The sequence below is a fragment of the Amphiprion ocellaris genome, chromosome 20 (assembly GCF_022539595.1).
Source record: "Amphiprion ocellaris isolate individual 3 ecotype Okinawa chromosome 20, ASM2253959v1, whole genome shotgun sequence".
NCBI classification, from domain to species: domain Eukaryota; kingdom Metazoa; phylum Chordata; class Actinopteri; family Pomacentridae; genus Amphiprion; species Amphiprion ocellaris.
Genome location: NC_072785.1, coordinates 21,503,248 through 21,529,371, shown reverse-complemented (window position 1 = coordinate 21,529,371; position 26,124 = coordinate 21,503,248). Strand labels below are relative to the sequence as shown.

Sequence of the window (26,124 nt, the reverse complement as noted above, 5' to 3'; positions counted from 1 at the left end):
CCAGATAAGACAAGTACAAGATTCTTCAGAGCCGTTCTACCACGAGCCTGACAGGAAGAACTCCAACAGCTACTGAATGTTCCTGTGGTTCCCTCAAGGCTACAGGAGGAGTCCTATGAGGATGAGCTGATCCACCTGATGGTGGCCAGTTGCTGCGGTTCAAAGCCAACACCGACTACGTGGACTTCTACTGGACCACATGGAGGCCTTCAAACCGGACCAACAAGTTCAGCGACTCCCCGACTCGTGGGTCTGAGGACGCCGCCGAGCCTCGGTCCAGCCGGCCTCCTGTCTGTGGGTGTTTGAGTGCTGAGAGGTTAGTGGATGCATGTGAACATGTCTGTGTTGAAACAGCAGCTTTTGACTCAGTAACACCAGGAAAAACCAAGAGCTTCTTTATTTGTGACTTCCACTAAAAAAACTGAAGAAAATAAGTTTGCCAGGGTTCTGACTGATAACAGATTATTAAATAATGAAAATAATCGTTTAAATATTCCTTTAAACAATCCTTTTAGGTCTACATTTCCTTTACACTGACTTCTTGGTATATGTCCAAGTATTTTGGGTGGAATATACCATTAAGCCCAATGTTCAAGGGTTCTTCTGGGAATATACCATTAAACCAACCTTTTAGGTAAATGTTCCAGGATGTTGGGTAGAATATACCATCAGATAAACCTTTTAGGTCTACATTGGAAGATTTTAGAGTAGAATATTACTCCAAACCACCCTTTAGGTCTACATTTAATGTGGAATACTCCTTTACACCAAGATTTTTTGGTCTACATTGAAGGATTTTGGGTGGAATATTCCTTTGAAAGAAATTTTTAAGTTTATGTTGAAGGATGTTGGGTGGAATATACCATCAGATCAACCTCCAAGGTCTACAGTAGTGAATTTTAGGTGGAATATACCATTAAACTCACCTTTTAGGGCTACATTGGAGGATTTTAGGTGGAATTTTCTTCCAAACCATCTTTCAGTCTACATTTAAGGATGTTTAGGATGGTATATTCTTCCAAACCAACAACTCAGGTCTACATTTCAGGTGGAATATTCCTCCATACTAACTTTTTTGGTCTACATTGAAGGATTTTTTTCTAAACCACCCTTTTGGGTCTATATTTGAGGTTTTAGGTGGAATATTACTTTTAACCAGCCCCTCAGGTCTCTTTGAGGATTTTGGATGGAATACTCGGTTAAACCAACATTTTAGGTGCATGTCCAAGGATTTTTGGTGGAATGTTCCTTTAAGGTGGATGTTTGAGGACCTTGTAGGTGGAATACTTCCTGAAACCAACCTTTTAGGTCAACATTCAAAGATTTAAGGTGGAATATTCCTTTAAACCAACCTAAATTTCATGTTTTGATCATTATCAAGTGAGAAACCTCAATCCAGACTCCTCATAATGACGTTTGAGATTTATGCTGCTGTTATTTGTTTAGTCCAGACTAAATGACAGAAATCCACAACTGTAATTTTATTTCAGGACTCAGTTATTAAATGTCAAAACAATCCATGTGACTCTAAAAACTCAACAGCTGTACAAACTCTAAGATTAAACTGTCCACAAGGATCCAAAATAAGTTGGACTTCTACATGAGAGCTTTAATTATTCTTTATCTACTTCCTGAAAAGTTTGGTCAATAAAAAAGACAAAAACTAATATTTTCAGCTGAACTAAAGACAGACTGTGATTTTTCTGCTCACGTTATGTTGTTGTAAACTTCCTCTTTCAAATAAATATCCAGCATTTGTTCTGTTTTTGTGTTGCTCCTCGGCCACCCTAGACAGCCGGGTTGTAATGTTTTTTGAGCAACACACCATACTGTGACGTTTTTACAATGATGGTTCTACTATGAAACCAGTTTGACATGTTCAGGCGTTCTTTGTGTGAAAACTCAGAGATTTCAGGTATCAGAATGTGGTTTTCAACTTTCTTTGTTAACTTTCTGCCTCAACTTTAAACTAAATTTACTTCACTAAGCCAGCCCTCTGGACTTCCAGGAAGCTGTGTTCCTATTGGCTGTCCAGGTGGCTGCTTGGTGTTATCAGGAACACCTGAGCAGCTCAGTGTCTTCCTGCTTTGTTTGGCTGCAGCCAAACATTTCCTCTGCTTCTGTTCACCACTGAACCGGGTTTGGCTCCGTTGCTTTAGGCGTTGGCTTGCAGCTTCCAGCAGTAAAATCGTCTTTAATGTGTTTCTTGGTGTGTTTTAGGGCTTTGTACTGGATAGTTGTCTTGGTAAATGTGGTTCTTTAGCCACAGTTCACACATGGTGCTAATGTGTGCAGTGATTAGTGGGTTTGGTGCACCTGAGTTATGTCTTTATCTTGGCTGTAGTGAGTCTTTAGAGATTTTTGGTCAGACACATTCTGTATTCTTGTTTGAGAACCAACGTTGGTTGTCCAGAAGGTAAGAGTTCCTGTCCTGATTCTCTGTTCTCAGAGGTTCTCTGGTAGACTGCAGGAGACTTTAGCGTTTGGGTTGTGCTAGTTTGGTTTTTGTACTGGTTTCATTTGGACGACTATCTTGAGGCCCCTCCATGTGGTTTAGTGAGGTTTTCTGGAACAGTTCTACATAGCAACCTGCAGCAGAAGAGACTTTGAGAGTTTTTAGGAAGTTCTGGAGACCAGACTTTAGAGCAGCAGAAACATTTGTCGGCAGTTTGAGCAGGAGAAGGTGAGCTTCAGAGTAGAAATGAGACGGAAACCTTCTTGACCCGTGTGGTGAGGTCCTGTACCAAGAGTTTGAGCAGGTTGTGAATAGTCTGTAGTTTTTTGGTCTGAAAGCACAAGAGTCGACTCAAAGGAGAAAACAGGAGATATTGTTGGTTCTTCTGTCGCTCTGCAGTTTCCTTAGACTGAATATCAAGTTTATATTTTAAATGATTTCCCATGTGAGCCCAAGAAGACTTCAATAAACTCCCTCCATCCCCTGGACACAACAGATTTTATTAACATGTTAAATCTTTTTTTAAAAATATGTTTTTGAGTTTTAATCATAGTTTTAGCGTAGTTTTTTTCTCTTTGCTTGTTTAGTTTTGTCATTTGTGTGAAAGGTGCTAAACAAATAAAGTTGAATTGATAAAGTGAATAATGGACTAACTCATGATTGTGACGACAGAATTATTTTCATTGTGATTTAAGGGTTTATTTCATTTTTAAGGTTGGGGTTAAAATCTTGACAAAAAAAGATTAAAGAAATAAATTGCATTTTAAAAAGCAATTAAATCAATGGAAAAAACATTTTCATACAATAAAGCTTTTAACAAGAAAATTAAACATTAAATACAATTAAATTATATTAAAGAGACAAAATATTTAATTAGATAATTAAATGGAAGATACAAAACATGTAATTATGAAATTAAACAAATGTTTTTAAACAAAAATATTAAACAAAGATGAAATATTTTAGATCATTAAACATTAAAAAAATACAATTAAACAAGAATATTAAACATTTTAAAAAATACAAAACATTTAATTAGATCATTAAATCTTTAAAAAGACAAAACATTTAATTCAAAAATTAAATGTTTAATTAGAAAATTAAATCTTAAAGACAATAAAACTTTAAATAGGAATTAAACAGAAAATACAATGAAGCATTTAAAAAGAATATTAAACATTAAAAGGTGGTAAAACATTTAAAAAGAAAAACCTTAAAGATTTAATCAAAAAATTAGACATTGGGAAAGAAAAGGAAATTTTTCAAACAAGCCGATAAAACATTTGAAAAAACAACAAACATTAAAAAGACAAAACATTTCGAAATCAAATCAGACATTAGAAAAGAATAAAAGGTGAGAAAAGAGCAAAACTAAACATTTAAGAAGAATCAAACTAAACACAAAACATTTGAAAAGACACCAGTTAAACTTTAGAAGATCAAATTAAACAGAGAGACGATAAAATGATCAAAAAGAGCAAAAACAGACAAATGTCTTAAAGCTTTTTCTAGTCTGAAATGAAAACATCAAGTTGTTTCTTCAAACATTTCCTCTTTCTATGTTCTTGGTTTGATTGTGGACAGATTTACTAATAACTCATTTCACAAAACTGCTTTCCAGATAAAGTCTACTAGTAGTTGAAGGCACTGATCAAACTAATGTTACCTTCTGATCTCCACAAACTTTACTGTTCAGTGAAGAGAATCAAAGTTTGTTGAGGATTTCTAAAAACCCCACAGGTGAAGGTCTGAGAAGAACTCAGATTGATGGTCTAAATGTGAAATCAAGACTCATGGTCACAAGTTTTAAGGCTTCTGTTAACCAGAAAGTTCAAACTAACAGAGAAGTACTGAGAAACTTTTAAAACTTCAGTCCTCAGACTGTCTGAAGGTTCAAACTAACAGAGAGCTACTCAGGAACTTAGAAGATATCAGTCCTTGGACTGTCTGAAGGTTCAAACTAACAGAGAACTACTCAGGAACTTAGAAGATATCAGTCCTTGGACTGTCTGAAGGTTCAAACTAACAGAGAACTACTGTGGGACTTAGAAAATTTCAGCCCTCAGACTGTGTGAAAGCTCAGGTCCTGAGGACTTGGGAGGTGTGGAGGCTTTGGAAAGTCTTGGAACTGAGGGTTCCACCCTCCAGCACAAAGGCTGAAGTCCAACCTCCTGAGAAAAACGGTCGAGTCGAGACTCGAGTTAAAAAAAAACTCGAAAACGACAAAAAATAGATGATAAATGCGCAAAAAAAAGAAGAATTAGTATCTGAGCGAATAGCTCAGGAGGATAAGAGACAGACTACCAAGTGGAAGGTCGCAGGTTCAAGACCCGCCACTGGCCCTTTTCTTTCTTTGTCTTTGTCAGGATTTTCAAAAAATTTAAGAAGTGTCTGGTCTTGAACCAGCGACCTGCAGCTCCATAGGCAAATCCTTAACTCACTGAGCTACAGATCAGATGAAAAGAAATAAATTCGTCGTCCCTTTGGCATCGTAGTTTCTGATGTCACCACATGGGTGGAGCCAAGGCGGAGTCTGGGTGGAGTCAGGGCGGAGAGTAGGCGGGGAGGTGGGTGGGGAGTAGAGCGGGGAGGCCGCCACCCACCTCCCCACCTACTCTCCGCCCTGACTCCCCCCCACCTGCCCACCACACCTTCCCCCGCCCGACGAGTTTTTCGAGTCTCCACGAGTTCTTCGAGTCTCCACAGGTTTTCCCGAGTTTCTTGAGTTTCCACCAGGTCGGAGGCAGAACAAGTTGTCATGAAGAGGTGTTGAAGTCGGCCAGGATGGACTGACTTTTTACAGCGACTAGAAGGAAGACGACTAGAAGAGCAGGTCTTTAATCACCATCCATAAAATCCATGGAGTCGCTCCAGAGAAATGAAGGGAGGTCAACTTTTATCAACCTCCATCCACATGTTCAACTTCTTTACTTGGACATTTTTAGCACCACAAACCTTTAGTATCACACTTTATTATCATTTATTAGGACTTTAATGGAATCCACCAGCAGATTTACTTTTTGTTGACAAACTTTATTCTTGTCATCGTGGGACTGCAGTATTTAAAAGTGTTCCTTCTATTTAACCTCATGTTTATTAGTTTTAGTGGAGAAAGTTATTTTAATTTTCGATTAATCTCTTAAACACCAAATAATAAATTGGGTTAGTCAAGAGCTTTAAATTTCTTACTTTGTCATATTTTCAGTATGACAAAAAAACATAAAAATAAAGCGTCTTGAGACAATTTGACCTGTAATTGGCGTTATATGGATAAAATAGAATTTAAATTGTATGTATCTTGTAATGTTGGAGTAATTCAGCCATATATGTTGGAAAACACATTTTCTTTGTCTATTAATCTGTCGTTTTCTCCAGTAATTCATTTCTTGTTTTGGTTTATAAAATGTCAAACCCAAATATATTCAGTTTACTGTCATAAAAACCAAAAAGATTTACATTCATGATGCAGGAATCAGGCAGTTTTTCACTTTTTATCTTAGTTTAGTCAGAAAGATAGTTGATAATGTGTGAATTGTTGCAGCTTGTGAGCCGTAGAAGGTTTTAATCTTTGGGGCCGAGTGTCAAAAAACATTTAGAAACCAACATCAACAAAACACTCAACAAAATTTTGAACATCATTAAAGGGAAATCCAACTTTTGCATGACAATGTCTAATGAAAGGACATTTATTTCCAATGTAAATGTGTGATATTCATCCTCTGGAGCTTTCTCTTCACATCGTCTTCCACCTGGACTGGTTTGGTCGGGAGCATGTGCAACAAACATTTGAAAAACTGCACTTTAACATCAATAAATGACACTGAAGTTTAGTCTCTACATAAATGAGTGAGTCTGGATGTGCTGCTCTGTCATTAACTCCTAAGTTTAGGGAAAGTTCAAACAAAAGAGGACAGTTCAGATAAGACTTGAGAATGAGCTTATTTTGAACAAACATCTCAGACTTTCTGAGCTTCAGCACCTCTAGCAAGATAATTTAACAACAAGCAACTCAAGAGATCCAGAAGTTGGAGAGAGATAGCTTTAGCTGAGCCAAAGAACATGTGGGATGCTAACCTAGCAAAACATTTCAGACTTTCCTCTGTGAATTCTGACAAATAATTTCCTATTTAATGACAGCTACACATCTTAACTCAGTCTCATTAAAACAGACTCTAATTCAGTGTCATCCATCCATATTAAAGTGCAGTTACCCAAAATGTTTGCTGCATGAGCTCCAACAATACCTGTCCAGGTAGAAGGCCACTTTGACAAACAGGAAGTGGAAGATTCCAAGCAGATTTATAGAAGGGGGAACCGGACTGTACTAAGTGTGGTCGAGTATAGAGGGGTGTTTTGTGGGTTTTTAAGGCTGATAATGATTATTACTGAGACATTTGGAGTAGATATTCATTTACAGTAAATGAAAGTATTTAAAATCTTGGAGTTAAACTTAGAAGAACACAAACTCTAACAGAAAACTTTGTTGATACGTTTTTGTTTTGTTTACAGATGTTAAGTTAAAGGAGTTTTATTCATGAAGTATAACCAATCAAATCACTCCAGAAGACAGAGTGACCACAGGTAGATAAAGGTTCAGAGCCAAAGTAGCACCATTTTTAAATTTGTTTATTACCATAAATCAGTAAAAAATAAAATACTGATAATCAGTAAATCAGTCAGCCCACAATTACTACAATTCTACAATGTATGTCTCTTTGCTTTGACTTGTTATTTGTACAATATACGATGTATATGATGGCGTTTTTTCATAGCAAAGGCTATACTATGATGTTTTCTAAGAGACATACGATGCTACTCTGTTTGTTCTGGCCCTGGGCTGCTGCACTCCTCCTCTGTTGTTTTCTGTATTGTACTCAGCTGCATGCCTTCGTCCACCAGGCCTCCGTTGACTCGTCCCGCCTGCCGTCTCTGGAGCTGAAGCTGGATTGGAACAGACCAAAGTACAGTCCAATCACGATGCCAGCTGCCTCCCAAAAGGCTCCTTCATCTGGCAGGTGGCAGCACTTCTTCTGAAGGGAAGCTGAGCTGGCCCGGCAGAACTTTGGAGATGTGTTCCAGTGGTTGGTGGATGTGTAGGGAGATAGAGAGGGACCTTTGAATTGTTCAGAAAGGAAAACAGGGAACCCATTGGTAGTTTTAGTTTAGGAGTGCTACTGCGGTGTGTTTTTGGGTTTTAAGAGGTGAACAGGAAGAGTTTTTTTCCGTATTGATTATCTTTTACTTTGTTCCTGGTTGGAATGCCCATCAATGTCAACGTGAAGTTCACTTTTAGTTCTGTTTATTTATTTTTATTTTACTAACACCCATTTGCTTTTAACCCCCTCACATGTTGAGTTGTTGTAAACTTACTCTTTCAAATAAATACTTGTCTAACCTTCTGGAAACCAGCGTTTGGACTGTTTTTCTGTTGCTCCTCACTTACTTCAGACAGCCGGGACATAACGTTTTGTGGACTAAAGGCTTTTCTATGACGTTTTTAGAGCGACATGCTATACTATGATGTTTTTTTTAGAGCGACATGCTATACTATGACATTTTTAAAGTGACATGCTATACTCTGACGTTTTTTGGATGACATGCTATACTATGATGTTTTTTGGACGACATGCTATACTATGACGTTTTTAGACCAAAGGCTATACAATGGCTTTTTTTTGGACGACATGCTATACTATGACGTTTGTTGGGCGTCACGCTATACTCTGATGTTTTTTGGACCAAAGGCTATACTATGACGTTTTTTGAGGGACATGCTATACTGTGGCGTTTTTAGACCAATGGCTAGACTGACATTTTTTTGGACAGCACGCTATACTATGACGTTTTAAGAGCAACATGCTATACTATGACGTTTTTGGGCGACATGCTATACTATGACATTTTCTGGACCAAAGGCTATACGATGACTTTTTTGAGTGACATGCTATACTATGACGTTTGTTGGGCAACACGCTATACTATAGGCTTTTTTAATTGACATATTACTATGATGTGTTCTTTTGGTTTGGTTTTTTGTTGTTTTTTAGCAACATATTATAATAATTGGAAAAGTTTTTAAAATTACTATATTTTTACTTTTGCAATGAAATATTATTCTTTTTAGGCAAAGGCCATGTTTGATTATATATAGGCTATTAAATAAATGTTTATTAAAAACTAAAAAGCATTAAAAAATAATAACCAACTTAGGCATTTACTGAGTCACTAAAATAGTGTAGAGTGTACGGCCACATCAGCATTATTATAAGCACCTCTGGTAAATTCACAGCCATATACTGTAGGAAATCTAGCTGATCTCATCATGATGTCCCTTACCATATGGACTTCAGGAGATGATTAGATGATGATAAACTGTGACCTGCTGGTTGGGTTCTCTCTGTTCTCATATTTCCTCCATGTTTGTCTCCTGATGCTGCCTTACTTCAGCCAGTCCATGAGCAACACAGTTTGCCTTGTTCCCATTGCCAGGGGTTCCAGTCTTCCCACTCCAGTCTGTACATTTGCAAACGTCTTTGCTTCTTTAGACGTGGTGGAGTTTCAGGTGTAGACATTTTTAAACGTGCGGGTGCAGCAGCGTCTGTAACCAGGCAACCACAGACAGGACCGGACAGGACCGGCCACACAGAGACGTCTGAAGTCTGTCCACTGGACCTGGCATCGGGTCCTCGCTGCGTGGGTCCTACGAAGATGAAATTGACTACCCTTAATATTTCCTGTGTTTTATTTTATTCATTATGCAGTTTTGATGAGTGTGTGACAGACGTGTACGGGACATTTATGAAAATACGGAACAACTTGCGTCCCGTATTGATTCAATACGGGACGCTACAATTAAATGTCTAATAAAGGACGTTTCCGTATTTTAAGGCAGTGGTTCCCAACCTGTTTGGCTTGGAGCCCCCCCTATAAGCTGCACCCCCCCCGCAAAAAAAAAAACAAAAAACAAGAAGCAAAAAACACCCCATACGTACACTACAAAACATAACAAAACATAAGAGGGAAGTTATTGAATTGTATTACTAACAGAAAATTCCCTAAAATTATTTTTAAAAATATATGTATTTTATATCGAACCAAGAGTTGTACTATGACGAGGAGGAGAGAGTTTATGGCTGCAGTAAATTTGGTGACACTACAATGCATGAGTTAAGTTATTGATTTTTTTTAACTAAAAAAATCCTAAAATTGTGAAGAAAAAAAAAGTAATATCAAACCAAGAGTTGTAGTATGACCAGCAGGAGTCAGTTGCTGGATGCAGTAAATTTGTTGAATATTTGTGTCTCTTCGCTGTTTGCAGCGGTTTTACTATTTGCAGACGGTCCCTGTTCACTCTTCGCACAGCCGGCTGCTCATAGACACCAATGTTATTTCTGTAGCTTGAAAGACAGATACTTTTGATTAAACTGTGCTTGTAGTAGATTGTCTACGTCACAACGATGGAAAAGAGGCATCGTTTATGTTTACACGACGTATATTTAATGAGTTATTGATGCCGGAAGTCCGAATTTGTGAATATCTTTCCGACTTTACCGAACTGTGTTTTATTTCCTGACGTCTCCGTAATTAGCTGGCTTCATGCTGTCATTTGCGAGCATTTCACCACAAATAACACAATTCTGTCTTGTCCTTTAATAAAACCAAATTTAAGGGAACTCTGGAGGTATAGCTGGAGTTTTTAGGTACTGATGAATCTTCACCCGTTTTGCGTTTGTGTGACACCAATTCCGTCAGTAATTTTCTAACTGCACACAAACTAATGAATCGGGATGAACTAGCGAGCCGACCTGAAGAAAGACCAAATAAATGTGTTTTAAAAATGTTTTATAGGTAGACTTGTGATGACACAGTGAGTCTGTTACTCTGATTTTATCCAGAATGTAAAAATCTATTTTTTTTTATAACATCACAGCCTCAGAGCAGACAAAGCTTCGCGCCCCCCCCTCAGATCTCTGTCGCCCGCCTGGGGCGGGGGCGCGGACCCCAGATTGGGAACCACTGTTTTAAGGGACGGGTGGCAACCCTACCGGTGAAGCAACCGAGAAACGGCGACTGCACCTGCAGCCTCGGACGTGCTCCCGAGACAACTGCTCCAACCACGTTCTCACCACACTACCGACCCCCCAAACGGACTCCAAGGGAGTTCGCTCTGAAGCCTAACAGAGACAGAACCAGTGACTTACCACCAGCTCTCCTTTCCAGCTACAAAAACACAGAACTCAGAGCTAGAAACACCAGCATTGGGGCAGTGGTGGCGCAACGGTTAAGTCGCTGGACTACTGATCAGAGGTTCAAGCCCCGATGCGGCCACTGTTGGGCCTTCCTGCTCCAGGGGCGCTGTACTGTGGCTGACCTGTCGCTCTGACGCACTCCTTAGATATGCGAAAATTAGAATTTCCCCTCGTGGGATTAATAAGGGATAATAACATAAAAAATAATTACACACTGGCGACAACCTGTCTTCTGAGCTAAACTACAAAACAATTCAATTTACCAAGATCTGCGCTGTTCCTCATACTCCGAATGAATGAACAGGTCACACAACGTCACTCCGACGCGACAACCATTCACTCAGTCACACACACACAAAAAAATGACAGTCTCCGCCCACAACGGTGCACGCAGACCAGCTTACCACTGCTTACACTAGACAGTTTAGACGAACCCCACTTGTTAGAACCTGGCTCCAAAGCTGTAACAAAAATGCGGATACAACCACTGTACGGTGAACAAAACACAAGTTTATTGCCAATCAAATAACTCCACATGGCCTCAAAGGCCCAAACGACCAGAAACCAAAACGTGAGGCTGGAGCTCCAAAGACACACCGCTCCTGTCAGCAGGCCCGTCTCGACTGGAGAGGAGAGCGATTAAATGCAGCTGAGCCACTGATTGCAGACGTGGCTCAGGCCTTTTCCACACGTAGCCGGGTTTTTGTAAAACCGAATATCCTTCCCCCTCCGTCTAGAAAAAAACTTACATACACACCACCTCGTTTTTAGAAAAAAACTTCATCCATACCTAACCGCATAAGTGCGTTTTTCAGCACATTCATAAGCATGCCAGACCTTTAGGTGGCAGTAGTTCCCCAAATCCTAGCAAGGTGGTGGAGAATAACCGTCCTTAACGTCGTCCTTCGCCTGTGTTGTTGAATGTGGAGCAGTATCTGGGCTTGTAAAAACAAGCAAGTAAAAAGCGCCTGTACAAGAAACAGCGCCCAAAACCTTGTGAGAGCATCCATACTGTTACCGCATGTAAACACAGGTCGCATATGTGACGTAAGAACATATTTTGTCGCAGGCGGTGACGTTTCGACCCCCGGTTACTGATGTCCACATGCAGACGCATAAAACGGAGAATTCGCAAATCTTCAGTTTGGTCGGAGTTTTTAAAAAGAATCGTTTTTGATGACGTAAATCTGCGTTTTCGTGTGGATGATAGGCCGAATCGTAGAAAAATATCTTCGTTTTTTGAGATACCCGGCTACGTGTGGACAAGGGCTCAGTCAGGTGGCGACACTCAGCTCCTAATCAGGCACACCCGGTGGCGAGCTGGAGGGTCGTCACACCTATCTACTCATTATCTCAGCAGTATTTCAGCCCCTGATTTCCATCTGCTCTTCACCACATCCTTCAGTTCATCACTCAGTGTGGTTTAAATGCCCCTTTTAACTGTTTTGTGCTGCTTTATTTTAATTCCAAGTGTTTTTCTGCCATGGGTGAAATAATCAGTTCCTTTACTTAAGTAATAGTACCTATACAGCAAAGTAAAAGTACTTCAAGTACAAGTAAAAGTTTTTCATGAGAAATCACATGTAAGTAAAAGGACATGGCAGCAAAATGTAGTAAAAGCATTCCGAGTAAAAGTCATGGTTTTGTCACTCTGATCAATGTATAATTATATATGACATTACTGTATTTTAAATATTAAAGCCTCAGTGGGCAGCATGTTATTGTTGTAGCTGCTGCAGATGGAGCTAGTTTGAACTACATTATATATAGTTTTATATAAAGGGACGGCAAATAGGGGCTGCACAGGGGGTTGGTGGTTAGCACTGCTGCCTTGTAGCTAGAAAGTCTCTGGTTTGCGTGCCGGCCTGGGTTCTTTCTGCATGGAGTTTGCATGTTCTCCCTGTGTATGCATGGGTTTTCTCCATGTACTCCGGCTTCCTCCCACAGTCCAAAAACATGCTGAGGTTGATTCTAAACTGTCTGTAGGTGTCAATGCGAGTCTGCTTGTTTGTCTCTATGTGTTGCCCTGTAATAGACTGGTGTCCTGTCCAAGGTGTCCCCTGCCTTCACTCTAAGTCAGCTGGGATAGACTGGATGGGACAGCAGATATGAGAGCTCCAAACATGAATAAAAAAAAAACAAACAAAGTTTTAATGCTGAATAAAATTTGTCTGGCTTTTTCACTAACCTTTAATTTTTGGTGATATATTTCAGAATTTGAACCTAAAAATAAAACCATGTGAGGCGATTATTTGGTGCAGTTAACAGCACCACTGAATGCAAGTACACTCCCTTCTTTGTAAGAAGCTAATGAAAGTTGGAAGCTGGTTTAATCTTTAACAGTGTTTTATTTTAAAAGCTTGTTCTGTCTATTGTGTAAAATCTTTAAAGGAAATAAAGCAGTCAAATAAATGGATTGTAAATACAGAAAACACAACCACATATAAAAGCAGTGCAGATATCTTGAATATGTGAAACATGATTATTTTCTTATTTAGAGAACATAGTATAGCTTTAAGATCTGGTGGATTTTTTGAAGTGCTGTCTTTTCTTAGTTTGCTTGTGTTTTGCCCATTTATGCATTTTTTGTTTGTTTGTTTTTTCAGTTCCAATGTGAACTCTCAGGGCTCCTGTAGGCTTTGATTTTGGAAAAGCAATTCACTGATTTATACATTTAGATTCCTCAATGATTGCTGCCTTACAGTGCAGCTTCTATGTTAGTGCTTTGAAGTTACACCTCCTGTAGCCGGTCGGGAAAGTCTACTGTGACAACAATCACAACTCACCCAATTTTAAATTACTTTCCCCGATGGTTAGTTTGTTTAAGATGCCAAATATGTGCTATAGCATATGTGGCTTAAATGGAAAATACAGCTGCTGAAAGATGTACTTATGCTGCGTAATTAATTTCCAAATATATTGTCTTTTCTTTGGCAGGTTTCAAAATTCTGTTTTAATTAAGCAAAATATTTTCCTCATTTACACATTCCTGACAAAAACTAAATACAGTGTATCAGTCTGATAAGCCAATCAAAATGACTATTTCATGCAACTAAAAATAAAAGAACCACAGGCATAAATGATTTGCTTAAATAAAAAAAGCAATGTTTCTACCGTTATAATTAACTTAACTGAGCATACTATCGACAACCATGGATAGATATAGAACTTCTTTTTCATTATTTCCTGTGGCCTGGTTTATTTCTTTCATCAGAACAGCCAAAAGCAGCACAAAAATCAAGTATTTTCTAATGTTTTAACTGGTCAGATCCCCTCTTCAATATGGCAAATGAGCTGTCTGTCTGTTTATGAAAGCACTTTTAAAAAGGCGGCGGTGGTACATTGAACTAGGAAAAGCAAGAGCAACGTAGTAAGAAGTTAGTGTTAATGTCCACTTTCCTACATACAAGATTACCCCTCCAGCAGTTCTTTGCCAAAAAATATCTAAAATTAAAACCTCAAGAGTCAAATTACAGTCACAAAGCAGTTAAAAGTCCCTGCCCTTCTCAATGTTTGTGTAACTTCTTTTTCTGGTTATAGTCCTCATGCCAGAGCCAGGCTGTACATGGCAGCCTAGTACTCCTGCAGTACAAATGGAAGTGTTGTTGCTGTACTTTATTTCTGTTGCATCATATTTAGTAAAGCTGCAGTTGAGAATTTTTAGAACAGCTTTGGTAACATCAGTGATTTATTGGTGTAAGGCTTTTAATTCTCGCTGATTTACAATTTCGGTAAGGCAACAGTAAAATGTCCATTTTTGCTGGGGTTTTCAAAATCTCAATCCAGCCTGAGGACAAAGACACGGAGGCATATTGTATTTTTAATTTCTCCTACATGCCACTTATCTACAGAGCCAAAGGTTGTTCATTTTGGCCTTCCAGTTGTGGAGCTGCTATGAGCATAATTTGAGAGGATTTCAAGGGGACATTTTTGAAAAATATCCTTGGGCTTAATGAATTAATGCTCATATCCAAGTTCTACTTTTCTTCCTCTGAAATTCTTTTCATTTTGTTGCAAAAATGACTACAGCTGGTGAAGTAAGTACAGACTTGAACATGAGATTGTTCATATATGCAACTATCAGTTTGTAGAGAGTGTGTATTAAAACACCAGAAAACCCATTTCTCCTAATATATTTATGTGGATATTCTGATATTCTTTAATAAAATAGCATGCTGACATTGACAATGTTATGAAGAGATATTTCATTGTTTTCATCTGCTGTGTCTTAATGCAATTTTCTTTGCACATCTATGTCTATTGTATTCAAATGTAAAGTGGTATAACTGTGACAGTAACCATTTTTGTAGAATCTCTGATGAAGCCCATGTCTATGCATTTTAAGCACATTCCTCAAAGCAGAGTTCTGCACTGTGTCGGGTGCTCACGACTACTCAGGTAAACTACAGATAACTATCTTGAGCAGTATCTACTCTTTGATAAGACGTTGATGTCGCGAGAGCATAGCCGTGAAAGTGACGTCACGTCAAACAACGAGGTACCTGGTTAGAGAGTCAGAGGAGTGTCTTCTTGGAAAATAGGGCAGCGACTTACCAGAGAAAAGTTATAAGCTAAAGATAACTCATAATATATTTTACAAGTTAAATAGACATTCACAAAATATTGATGTCCAGCTAACGTTACGTAACATATCAGTAACTTCAGTTAATTGGGCCCGTGCCAACTCAGTGTCGCTAACATGAGTAAACTATTGATAGCATTAAGCTAATATCTACACCATGATCTAACTGCGTTTTCAGATGAGCAAGTTCAAATTTTAGTTTTTTTTTACATTCATCCTTTAAAAAGCCATTTCCAAGTGGCCATTAAATAAATAGGTTGTACAAGGAAAATCTGCAGTCAAGTGTCATTTGTTTATGCATCATGGCTCCCGGGTAGCCTGCTGCTGAAAAAAATCCTAGAGGAAACACTGTATATATATATATGTGTGTGTGTGTGTGTGTGTGTGTGTGTGTGTGTGTGTGTGTACTTAAAGAGTAAAAGTAATGTTTCTTCTTCACAAATCTACTCAAGTAAAAGTAAAAAGTATGGCAGAGAAAAACTACTCTCAGAAATACATTTTTTTTCAAAAAGTTACTCAAGTAAATGTAACGGAGTAAATGTAACTCATTACTACCCACCTCTGATTACCAGTCAAAAGTTTCTCATTCTGTGGTTTTTATTTAATGATTTTCTACATTGCAGATGAAGATTGAAGACATCAAAACTATAAAAGAACACACATCGAATTATGTTGTAAACAAATAAGTGTTAATCTCAGTATTAATCTACAATGCAGAAAATAATACAAATAAAATACATATGCGTGCGTGTGAGTGAGAGAGAGATTGGGGTGAAATATGTCTCATAGTTGCAAAGAAACAATATGTGACACTTCTGACCCCTTCTAGACTCCACTTTAACTGCCGTTTCAAACAGACCCATACAGTATCTGTGTGATATAAGCATGCGGGTTATGTATTGATTACACTTACTAAGCCAAGCAGAAGACGTTTCACACCGAAAAAATACTTTCAACTATTTTTTTTGTATTTTTACACTTTAAAATGGGTCTATTTGACCTGCGATTTAACAAGAGGTTAAACTTTACCTTAAGTTTGGCTGCACCAGCTTCTCTAATCTTGTTGGGATCTCAGCCAGCGCTGTGTAGTTCCAGGAAGTGTCAGCAGCCTGTAGGTCAACAGCTGGAAGCTCTACAAGACTCAGGAGGCTCTGCCCCAAACAAAACTTCAGCTTCAATGTCAGTGAGAGTTCACACTTAGGGCACAAAACATATAAAAGCTGAGTTTGATTTAACTGTAAAAAGAAAAAAAGTACAAATAAAATTCTAATTGTAATTTCCTGTATGTTACAGATTTTCCCTGTTTCAGGTCTCAGCTTTGATATGTCTTGTAGTCAGGTAAAGTAGTATTTTCTATAGCTGTAGTAGGTTTTAATCCCTAGTTTTCAAATACTATGTTATCTTACCATAAATAACCATATAGGGTCTTAACCCAACTATCTAAACTTGTTAGGTTAATTCATAGTACCAATAATAATGATTTCTTTAGTTTTTACTCAAAAGAATTTTTGTGTGACAACTCTTGTTTTAAATGTGCAGTATGAAAAACAGTGACTGGATTTGTTAAATTACAGGTAGTACCTATTAAAACCATAGAAGTATAAATTTACACAATAACCATAAAAAATATAGAAATATTTATATTTATTTTTACAACATTTGACCATAAAATGAAACTCTGTTCACTGTTCATAAATCAGCAAAAATATTGTTAATTTAGGGATAATTGCTGTAATGTGAAGATAAACTATGTATATTATGTATTGAAAAATTATAAATCATTTTGTAACTGTTCACTGATTAAATCTGTTTTGTTAAATTACAGATAAAACGATGTGAATCATTTGCTATGGCCTTTAAAATCAGGTGAACATTTGTGAGAGATTTTGTGTTTGACTAAAATACCTTTTGGAAGAATTATGTTCTGGGCTGCACAGTGCACCTTCGCATCGCAGCTAAAAGATCACCGGTTCACATCCTGGCCTGGGATCTTTCTGTGTGGAGTTTGCATGTTCTCCCTGTGCATGCATGGGTTTTCTCTAGGTACTCCAGCTTCCTCCCTCAGTCCAAAAACATGCTAAAGTCAGTTGGTAATTCTAAATTGTCTGTAGGTGTGAATGTGAGTGTGCTTGTTTATCTCTACATGTAGCCCTGTGATAGACTGGTGGCCTGTCCAGGGTGTCCCCTGCCTTCACCCTGAGTCAGCTAGGATAGACTCCAGCCCCACCACCAGCCTAATGAGGATTAGTATATAGATAATGGATGGATGGAAGAACTGTGTTCCATCCTTCCAGCTGAGTTTCTGAGACTTGTAGAATCAATGCCAAATACCCACCTAAGACATTCAAGGATGAGACACCACCATTGTCATTGAGGTGCAAACTGGAACCTGCCAATCTAAATACTGAGCTCATAACAGTGATTTTATGTCTTCCAATGTGATATTTATGGTTTTATTGGTACATATAAGTAGTATGTATGTAGGTCACTTTGTGCAGCCACCTGACAATAAACATATTACTACTTTGCCTTACTGAATAAACTAGTTCATTTACTGTACATAAACAAGCAGTTCAAAGTGGATGAATCTGTGAGTCACACTCTGCCCTTTGAGAAGATCACTGGTGTTTTTGATCATGCATTCTGTAAAATTGTAAGCCTTGATTTCAGATACATTTTGAAGTTGTTTGATATGGTAATATGCATGGTGTTCCAGTGTCCCTCTGGGTTTTGTCTTTTAAAAGCCTTATGTGTCACTGTTGCCCTCTGTTGAAGACAAAACTTGGATATGATGAGCGCTGTGAGACGAGAATTCACTCCTGAGATTCCCAGTTGCGTCAGAAAGGTTTTTAAAAATGTACTGACAGTATCATCTCATTTTCTTCATCCAGTTCTTGATGCAAAACGCAGAACCAAAACAAGCAATACGTATAGAGCAGCTGAATATCTAACCGAGATGTCTAACCGCTGCTGTATTGTAACTTTTCCTGTAAGTGATGATTTCAAAATTTTGCTATATTTAAACAGTGTTTTGGTGTGAAATAGATACATTCAGCTGCTGCTTCTTTATTTCCACATGGACTCCACATTTGATCAACTGGATACTGATATGAAATCATATCTACAAGAGGTTAAAGTCTTTGCTCATTTTAATGCTTGACAAACAACTTTATATTGCAGCAATATAAAGCAAAGCCCTTATATTTGTGGTCTGTATTTTCTTTCCCACCCCTTTATCCTGCAGCTGCAGTCCTCTCTCTTGACTTCTTTCTGACTTGTAGACACTCAACTTAGCAGCAGCAATGGCCACAGCTGGGAAGGTAAGAATGATTCAACATAAGTTTTTTTTTTTTTCCATTAGTATTGTCAGTGTCACATGATATATTTGGCTCCGGATTGTGCACAATTCATATCTGTCCAGCATTTTACGGTGTAAATGATTAAAGATATGAAGACAAAAGGGTTATTCACGAAGCTTTTGTTGTCATAAAAGTTTATGTGTTCTGCAGTAGCGAAGTGAATAAGTTATTTAACCTTTTAATGTGCTGTTTTTATGTCTCTGTTTCTTTATCTTTTCCCCCTTTGCGTCAGTGAAATATCTCATGTCCAGTTTTGACCTTGCCAACAGGTTGAAAGCCAATCAGTTTTATATACGCCCCCAAAATCAAAATCACTATTTTCACAGTGGATTTAAAAAGTGTATAAATTCAAGACACCACTTGATTTATCAAATCACATAGTTTGTTTAAAACTCATGTTTGTAAGTGGGTGTGGACTTCAAACTGTTCTTTGTTATGTAACTCCAGCTTTTCCAAGGAGCAGTTGTGCTGGAGGCATTGAAACTATTAACCATTTGCATGCCAAAAGTGAAGTACGGGTGTAAAACCCATGCATTTGTTTGGTCTGCTTTTGTGTAAATGTGGCATATCAGTAGATTTGACATTGCAATGGGCCTCTAGATAAATGCTAACATTGAATCACTGAAATGTAACAGAAAGGATTGCTGCATCCTGGTTCTTGCTAATGTATCATTATGCTTTTTATGTTATCGAGAGTAGCTGACAACATGTTGCTATCTCCTTTTTCTCCTCTTAAACTGCAGAGTTCACTGTCATTTTTGCTTTATGGCACCCTCCTGTGTCAGGTTAATGTAAAAACACTTTAGATAACAAATACAACTGAAATGGGTACTTGATGCATTCCAGTAAGAGGTTGTGGTGCTGTGACATGTTTTTGGAAACCCTTGCTGCTATAGTTTACAGCATTTTTAATAGTGGCAGTCCTCTGAAAGTTTAGTCATACTTTACGCTGCGCAATTTTATTTTTTTGTCACTGCTCCTGTAGGTCATCAAGTGCAAGGCAGCAGTAGCCTGGGAGCCCAACAAGCCTCTGGTGCTTGAAGAGATTGAGGTGGCCCCACCGCAGGCCAACGAGGTCCGCATCAAGGTGAGATATACTTATGTTCATAACTCACTTGTGCATAACTGCTCTTCTCAGCAGTATAATTTTAAAAAAAAGACCAATCAAAGTGTTGGTACCCACTGAGAGTGACCACTCATCAGCTTGTCTCCACAAGTGTCAGTATTTTTATTGTTTGTTTATTATGTTCGGTGCAGATTGTGGCAACATCGGTGTGCCACTCTGACCTGTACCACCTTTTGGAGAGCATGCATAAAGATGGCTTCCCAACAGTCCTTGGCCATGAGGCAGCCGGCATTGTAGAGAGTGTTGGGCCCGGAGTTACGGAATTTCAGCCAGGTCAGTTTAAAATTGTTCAACATACAAACAACACTTGCTTACATTCTTTCTCAGAATGAGAGGAGAAGAATAATATCTGGCTCATGTTTATGTGTTCTGTATTGAGCTAGGATGTGTTTAGTTTGGCATTAGGATTAAACAGCAACCATTAGGGCTGAAAAGTGAAGCTGACAAGTCCCAAAAATTACACTTCCTTGAATGGCCACTTGAGGTTGCCACTAAAAGTGAGTCAATCCACACAGATTCCCATGTTAAAATGTTCAAATTTATAGCAGAAATAAACGTTTACAGCCTGGTACACAAGCGATTTTGGTCTCTATAATTAATTTCCCCACTAATGACAGCTGTGCAGAGGATGAATTTTAATATAACTCACCCATAAAATTATATGATGCTTAAAGTTTTAAATAATTGAGAGGGTAGTGGCAATTTTGACTAACACATGGGTGCTATCACTGTACAATTTATTGTCCAAAGATGTTTTGGACAATAAAACATCTTTTTATTGTCCATGCAATGAGCAGAGTCACAACACTGAGCTTCAAAACAGCTCAACATGACGGAGGGTTCGTCTATCTTTAGATACAGTCTATGGTTAAGATTGCAAACATCTGGCCTGTCATTTTCAACAGTTCAGAAAAAGAGTGATCAAAATGGATGTTTGTATTTCAAAAATTCTAGTTAAATATGAGTAGCACTGGAGAGTGAAGCTAAATTGATCCAATAACCACAAGACCAAAGCATATGAGAAGCATTGTGTGAAAATATTTTGGGTTCTACACAGGGGCAGAAAAATGAAGCCAATGCAGAAGTGCCAAAAACTGCACTTAATAGACCGTCATGTTAAAATGCCAGACTTTACAGCAGAAATAAAAGATTTTTTGTCTGTATAGCAAAATTTTCCTTCCGCGACAGCTGTACACATGATGACTTTTTCTGTAACTCACCCATTTAAAGTTGCACTAAGACTATTATTCATACTTAAGTGCGGCTGCTTTGAGTGAAAGGTGAATACCATCACTGGACAATCCACGGCCCAGAAATTAGCATGCATCTCACTGAGAAGTGGTCGGGCTTTTGCCAAGATGGTGAGAGCCAGAACCACCACAGTGAGCAACAAAACAACTGTTCAAGAAACCTCAGGGTTTATCCGTCTTTATATACAGTCAGTGGTTCTACACTATGGATGGGAAAATTACCAACAAAGATGAGATACATGAAATGGGTTGCGCTGCAATTAATTTAGCCAACTTGCGTGTTTGATTGTTTTAATCCAGTTATTTTAAAGAGTTTTTTTCTTTTTAGCCCATTTTAGTAGTGTATGATTCATTTGTTTTTATCTTACAGGAGACAAGGTGATTCCTCTGTTCCTCTCTCAGTGCAGAGAATGTCACCTCTGTAAGAATCCAAAGACCAACCAGTGTGCAACAGCATGGTGGGCACTCATCTGCTGTCATTCACTCAATTTTGTCTTCATTCTGAAGTTTTATTTCACCCCTGTTGGATGTGTTCAGACATTTATATGCCCATTTGATGCATACATTGAACAGAGAGTTTAGATTGTCGTTCACATTTTGAAATATTTTATCCAGCGAACCCTGTAATAGGAAAAGTCAAAACTTGTTTCAGGTTTTAACGTCAAAAAATGTTCTTGTTCAGGACCAGGGTTCGTCAGGACATTATGGCAGCGGTTGAATCCAGATTTACCTGTAAAGGAAAGAGAGTGCTGCAGTTTATGGGAACCAGCACCTTCTCAGAGTATACTGTGATGAACCAGATCGCTGTGGCCAAGGTCGATCCTGACGCTCCTCTGGACAAAGTCGGTCTCCTCGGCTGTGGGATCTGCACTGGATATGGAGCAGCAGTTAATACTGCTAAGGTGTGTGTGTTTGGGCTGTGTTAGATGACAGGACATTTTGTGTTCTGCCAATAAATTTGGCAGTTTTTGACATAAAGCACAAATCTTTTTATTTGAAATTCCTGATCAGATCACTCACTGTGAGGAACATAACATTCATTATTTCTGCATAGAGCATTACTTTAAATGCTATTTTGACCAAAATCTCTTTCACTTCAGGTTGAACCAGGATCCACATGTGCCGTGTTCGGTCTGGGAGCTGTGGGTTTGGCTGCAGTCATGGGCTGCAAGGCTGCAGGCGCAAAGAGGATTATAGGTGTTGACATCAATCCAGAAAAAGCTGAGAAGTCCAAAGTGTTCGGTGCTACTGACTTTGTGAACCCCAAAGATCACAACAAGCCCATCAATGAAGTGCTGTTTGAGATGACCAATGGAGGAGTGGACTTCTCCCTGGAATGTGTTGGGAAAGTGGACATCATGGTGGGGACCCTTTTCTAATCTGGTTTGAGAATATAGTGACGAAGAAGGATTTTCCAGCAATGGTTTTTGAAGAAGCTCTCCAATAATACATTTGTCTATTCTATGAATGCAAATCCACTGACTTAGTGCTTTTTCCCCACCTAGTGCAGTGCCTTGAAATCTAGTGCACCAGCTTGGGGTGTCAGCGTGATTGTTGGCTGGACAGACATGTACGACATAGCAGTCCGACCTGTTGAGCTTATTTCTGGACGTACATGGAAGGGATCCCTGTTTGGAGGTGAGACAAGACCATCACCACAGACTAATGAATCACTGAGTAAATAAAATGTCTTTGGGTGTATGTGCTGCAGTTCTTAAACTTCTGTAGAGCTTCTGGGTGAGACTCTCTGCTCTGATTGCAGGATTTAAGAGTAAGGATGGCGTTCCTGAAATGGTCAAAGCCTACATGGACAAGAAGGTGCAGCTGGACGAGTTCATCACTCACAACATGACTTTGGACCAAGTCAATGACGCCATTGAACTGATGAAGCACGGCAAATGGTAGATTTACACTCCTATACTTTCTCCGCTATTAATGTCCAAATGATACAGGTGAAATATTGATAGGAATTGTGCTCAATTCTTTATTCTCTTCTTGTTCCGCAGTATCCGGGCAATGATGAGCATTTCTCCACAGTAGGACCACACTGTGGCATGTGGTGACACCAGAGTAATTCAGATTCAGTAATCTGCATCTATATCATCAGCAGATATACAACACATTGCACAAAATAAAGAGACCTGACCACTATTCAGTCAGTTATACACAGATTGTGATTGTGAGATTTATCTGCAGTGTTGTTCTAAGCAAGAACTAAACATGTCAGAGTGTTTATAGAGAAAATAAATGGTTTAAACAGATGGGTCCCAGGATTCCATGTTTATTTTCTAGTTTTACTGGATTGTATGCCTACAGTGTTGCCCTCCATGTTAACAAATACTGTATTAAACAATGTTTAAAGTGTCAGTCAAATAGTTAGACACACATCAGACAAATTATATCAATGTTTGTTCAACTTGGTGGTTAGTGTTGTAGTTACTTTGCTAGGATGGACTGCAGGATTTGTCCAGCAGGCCTCCTATCTGCTTCCAAAGAAATTTGCAGCAAAAAAGGCTGTTAGAGTGAAGCACCAAGTACTCTTAACACACACACACACACACACACACACACACACACACACACACACACACACACACACACACACACACACACACACACACACACACACACACACACACACACACATATATAGAACCAGACTGACACGAACAGCACAGGAAAAACCCAGACAGGGAACAGACAAACTTTCAAAGAAAGATGGAATGTACTGGAAAAAAAATGTCCGTCAGGTCAAGCTTTAATTGTGTCCACTGCTTAAATTCATTCATTCATTTTACCAAGTTAATACTATATCCACTCACCTCAAGTACACCGATTAAATTATGATCAACATCACGTCTGTGGTGGATGTGGTCGTGTCAGATCACAACACCTTCTCTTGAGTACAGCTTTGAATTATTATTAGTAGACTGTGTGACTAAACTAATCATCAGTTTTTGTTTTTGTTGTTGTTGTTGTAGTTTAATCACTTGGGTGCAAAACACAGCAAGTGGGAGTTTAAAACGAAGTGTCTTTTATTTCGCTTTGTTAAAAAAATCTAATTCTGAAGTAAAAACCCCAATGGCTGGGTGTAACATATAGTTTCTCTACCATAAATGACGAAATAACAGCAGCACAGATTAATTATTTACAAGGAGTTCTGATTAATTCTATGTTCTCTTCTTGTCTCACAGTATCTGGACAGTCCTAAGGGCTTCTCCACATCAAGATGTGCCCAAGTAATTCAGTAATCCACCACTGTGTCATTCTACACCACCTTACTTAACCTTCCCAGTTCATGTCATGAATTTTCTTGAAAACTTCAGTTGAGTTCATGTGACCTTGTAAAATACTAAAGCTCTACTTTGAGTACTTTTAAATTGGATATTGAAGTGAATTTTTTGAAGTTTGGTCTTTTAAGCTAAATTTGAACATTTTTGCAATCCCTTTAAAGTCTCACCAAACACGTATTTCCCACTGGATTGGGTTGAAATTTGAAACCCTGAGGATAATTTGCAACTAAACAGATGTTTCACAGGAAATTAATTATAAACAGTGATTTTTCTCCACACTTTAAAAATATTATTATTATTATTATTATTATTATTATTATTATTATTATTATTATTAATAATGATAATAATAATAATAATAATAATAATAATAATAATAATAATAATAATAATAATAATAATAATAATAATAATAATAATAATAATAATAATAATAATAATAATAATAAACGTCTCTACTAGTTGTCAAAGTAAAGTTTCAGAGCTGGAAAACACACTTTAAGATATGCTGAATATATATTTTCCCAACAAGGATTATTTTAAAATCTTTTAAAGGCATTATTTTTGAAAAATAAGGGCTTTTACATTTGGAAAATAACAGTGTAAGCAAATGGACAAAGAACAAGCTTTGTAAAATAAGAATTTATGACAGAGCTGTTGTACTAGATTCATTAGATTTCAGTTTGTCATATCTACAATGAATTAATCATCCTTCTTGAGCAAATCTACTGTCAAAAATGCCTTCAAAGTGAGTTTTTGAGCTCTGAATGTGTATTTCACAACCAAATAACTTCTACATATTATAGAACAATGTAGTCAAAATTTGTTCCGCAAAAATTAAAAAGTAAGTATTATTTATTTGGTAAAAAACAATATACAAATAAGATTTCATGTATGTTCAGTGTAAATTTCAACTTTGTCCAGTGGAAAATAACAGATTGAGGACTATAGGAGTTGCAACAATGATGAAATGTTGTTCAGATGGCGGAACTTTAAAAATTCATACCAAAAAAACCCCCCAAGTATTTGGAGTATAGCTGTAGGATTTTCAAGGTACCATGAATTTAGAAGTTTTCATATATGCGTTTTTTTTTTCAAGACGTGTACAAGAACTGGCAGGGTTGGGTGAGTTTGCATTAAATAACCCCATTACAGCATTATCAGTAAAATATATTGAACATTCACATAATAGTGCACAAATTAGAGAGAACTTAACACAATTCAGCCAGTTGTGTGCAGACTGCAAAGATCATCTGCTGTGTTCATATAAACAAAAACTAAACATGTCAAAGTGTTTATGGAGCAACATAAATTATATAAACAGACGAGTTACAGGATTCCTTGTTTGTTTTCCGGTTTTATTGGAATGTGTGTCATGACACTGAATGTTCTGTTAACAATCTTTAAAGTGACACTCAAATAGTTTTATCTCAGATTTACCCAAATTCTATAATTTCTCTGTTAGGATGGCCTGCAGGATTTGTCCCCCAGCAGTCCTTCAGTCTGGTTCTTCAAAGCTTTGTAATAAAACAAGGGATATTACAGTGAAACACCAAGCACTCTGAATGAAAAGATATGAAACTATATGAACAGCTAATTTCTCTCCTGATTATTATCTATATCATCATCTAGATGCAATCTTGCAGAACCAGCAGGGCAAAAAAAAAAAAAAAAAAAGATTCTTTGTCTCACACCAAAACCCTAAATTAAAAAATGGATAATATCTTTCTTTGGCAGCTTAATTATATTTGATAGCTTTACATTTATACCAGCAACTCTGCATGTGATTTACAAGAATTACTTTGTATGA

General features: G+C 37.9%; 2 protein-coding genes across 4 annotated transcripts in view; both read left to right on the top strand.

Moving 5' to 3' along the window:
* LOC111562593 (alcohol dehydrogenase 1-like) overlaps positions 1-26,124 on the top strand; it is a 59,944-nt gene that overhangs the window by 20,301 nt on the left and 13,519 nt on the right. The window lies entirely within an intron of this gene.
* Positions 18,482-25,652, top strand: LOC111568344 (alcohol dehydrogenase 1-like). Of its 2 annotated transcripts, XM_055006103.1 has the most exons (10): positions 18,482-18,606; positions 19,631-19,732; positions 19,903-20,044; positions 21,392-21,479; positions 21,704-21,923; positions 22,122-22,382; positions 22,527-22,659; positions 22,784-22,922; positions 23,028-23,091; positions 24,216-25,652. In XM_055006103.1, the coding sequence occupies exons 1-9, from the start codon at positions 18,589-18,591 to the stop codon at positions 23,059-23,061; spliced, it is 1,137 nt and encodes a 378-aa protein (XP_054862078.1). In that variant the 5' UTR covers positions 18,482-18,588; the 3' UTR covers positions 23,062-23,091; positions 24,216-25,652. The 2 variants fall into 2 exon arrangements, with proteins under 2 accessions (XP_054862078.1, XP_023125731.2); XM_023269963.3 differs by lacking the exon at positions 24,216-25,652 and having other exon boundaries at positions 23,028-23,282.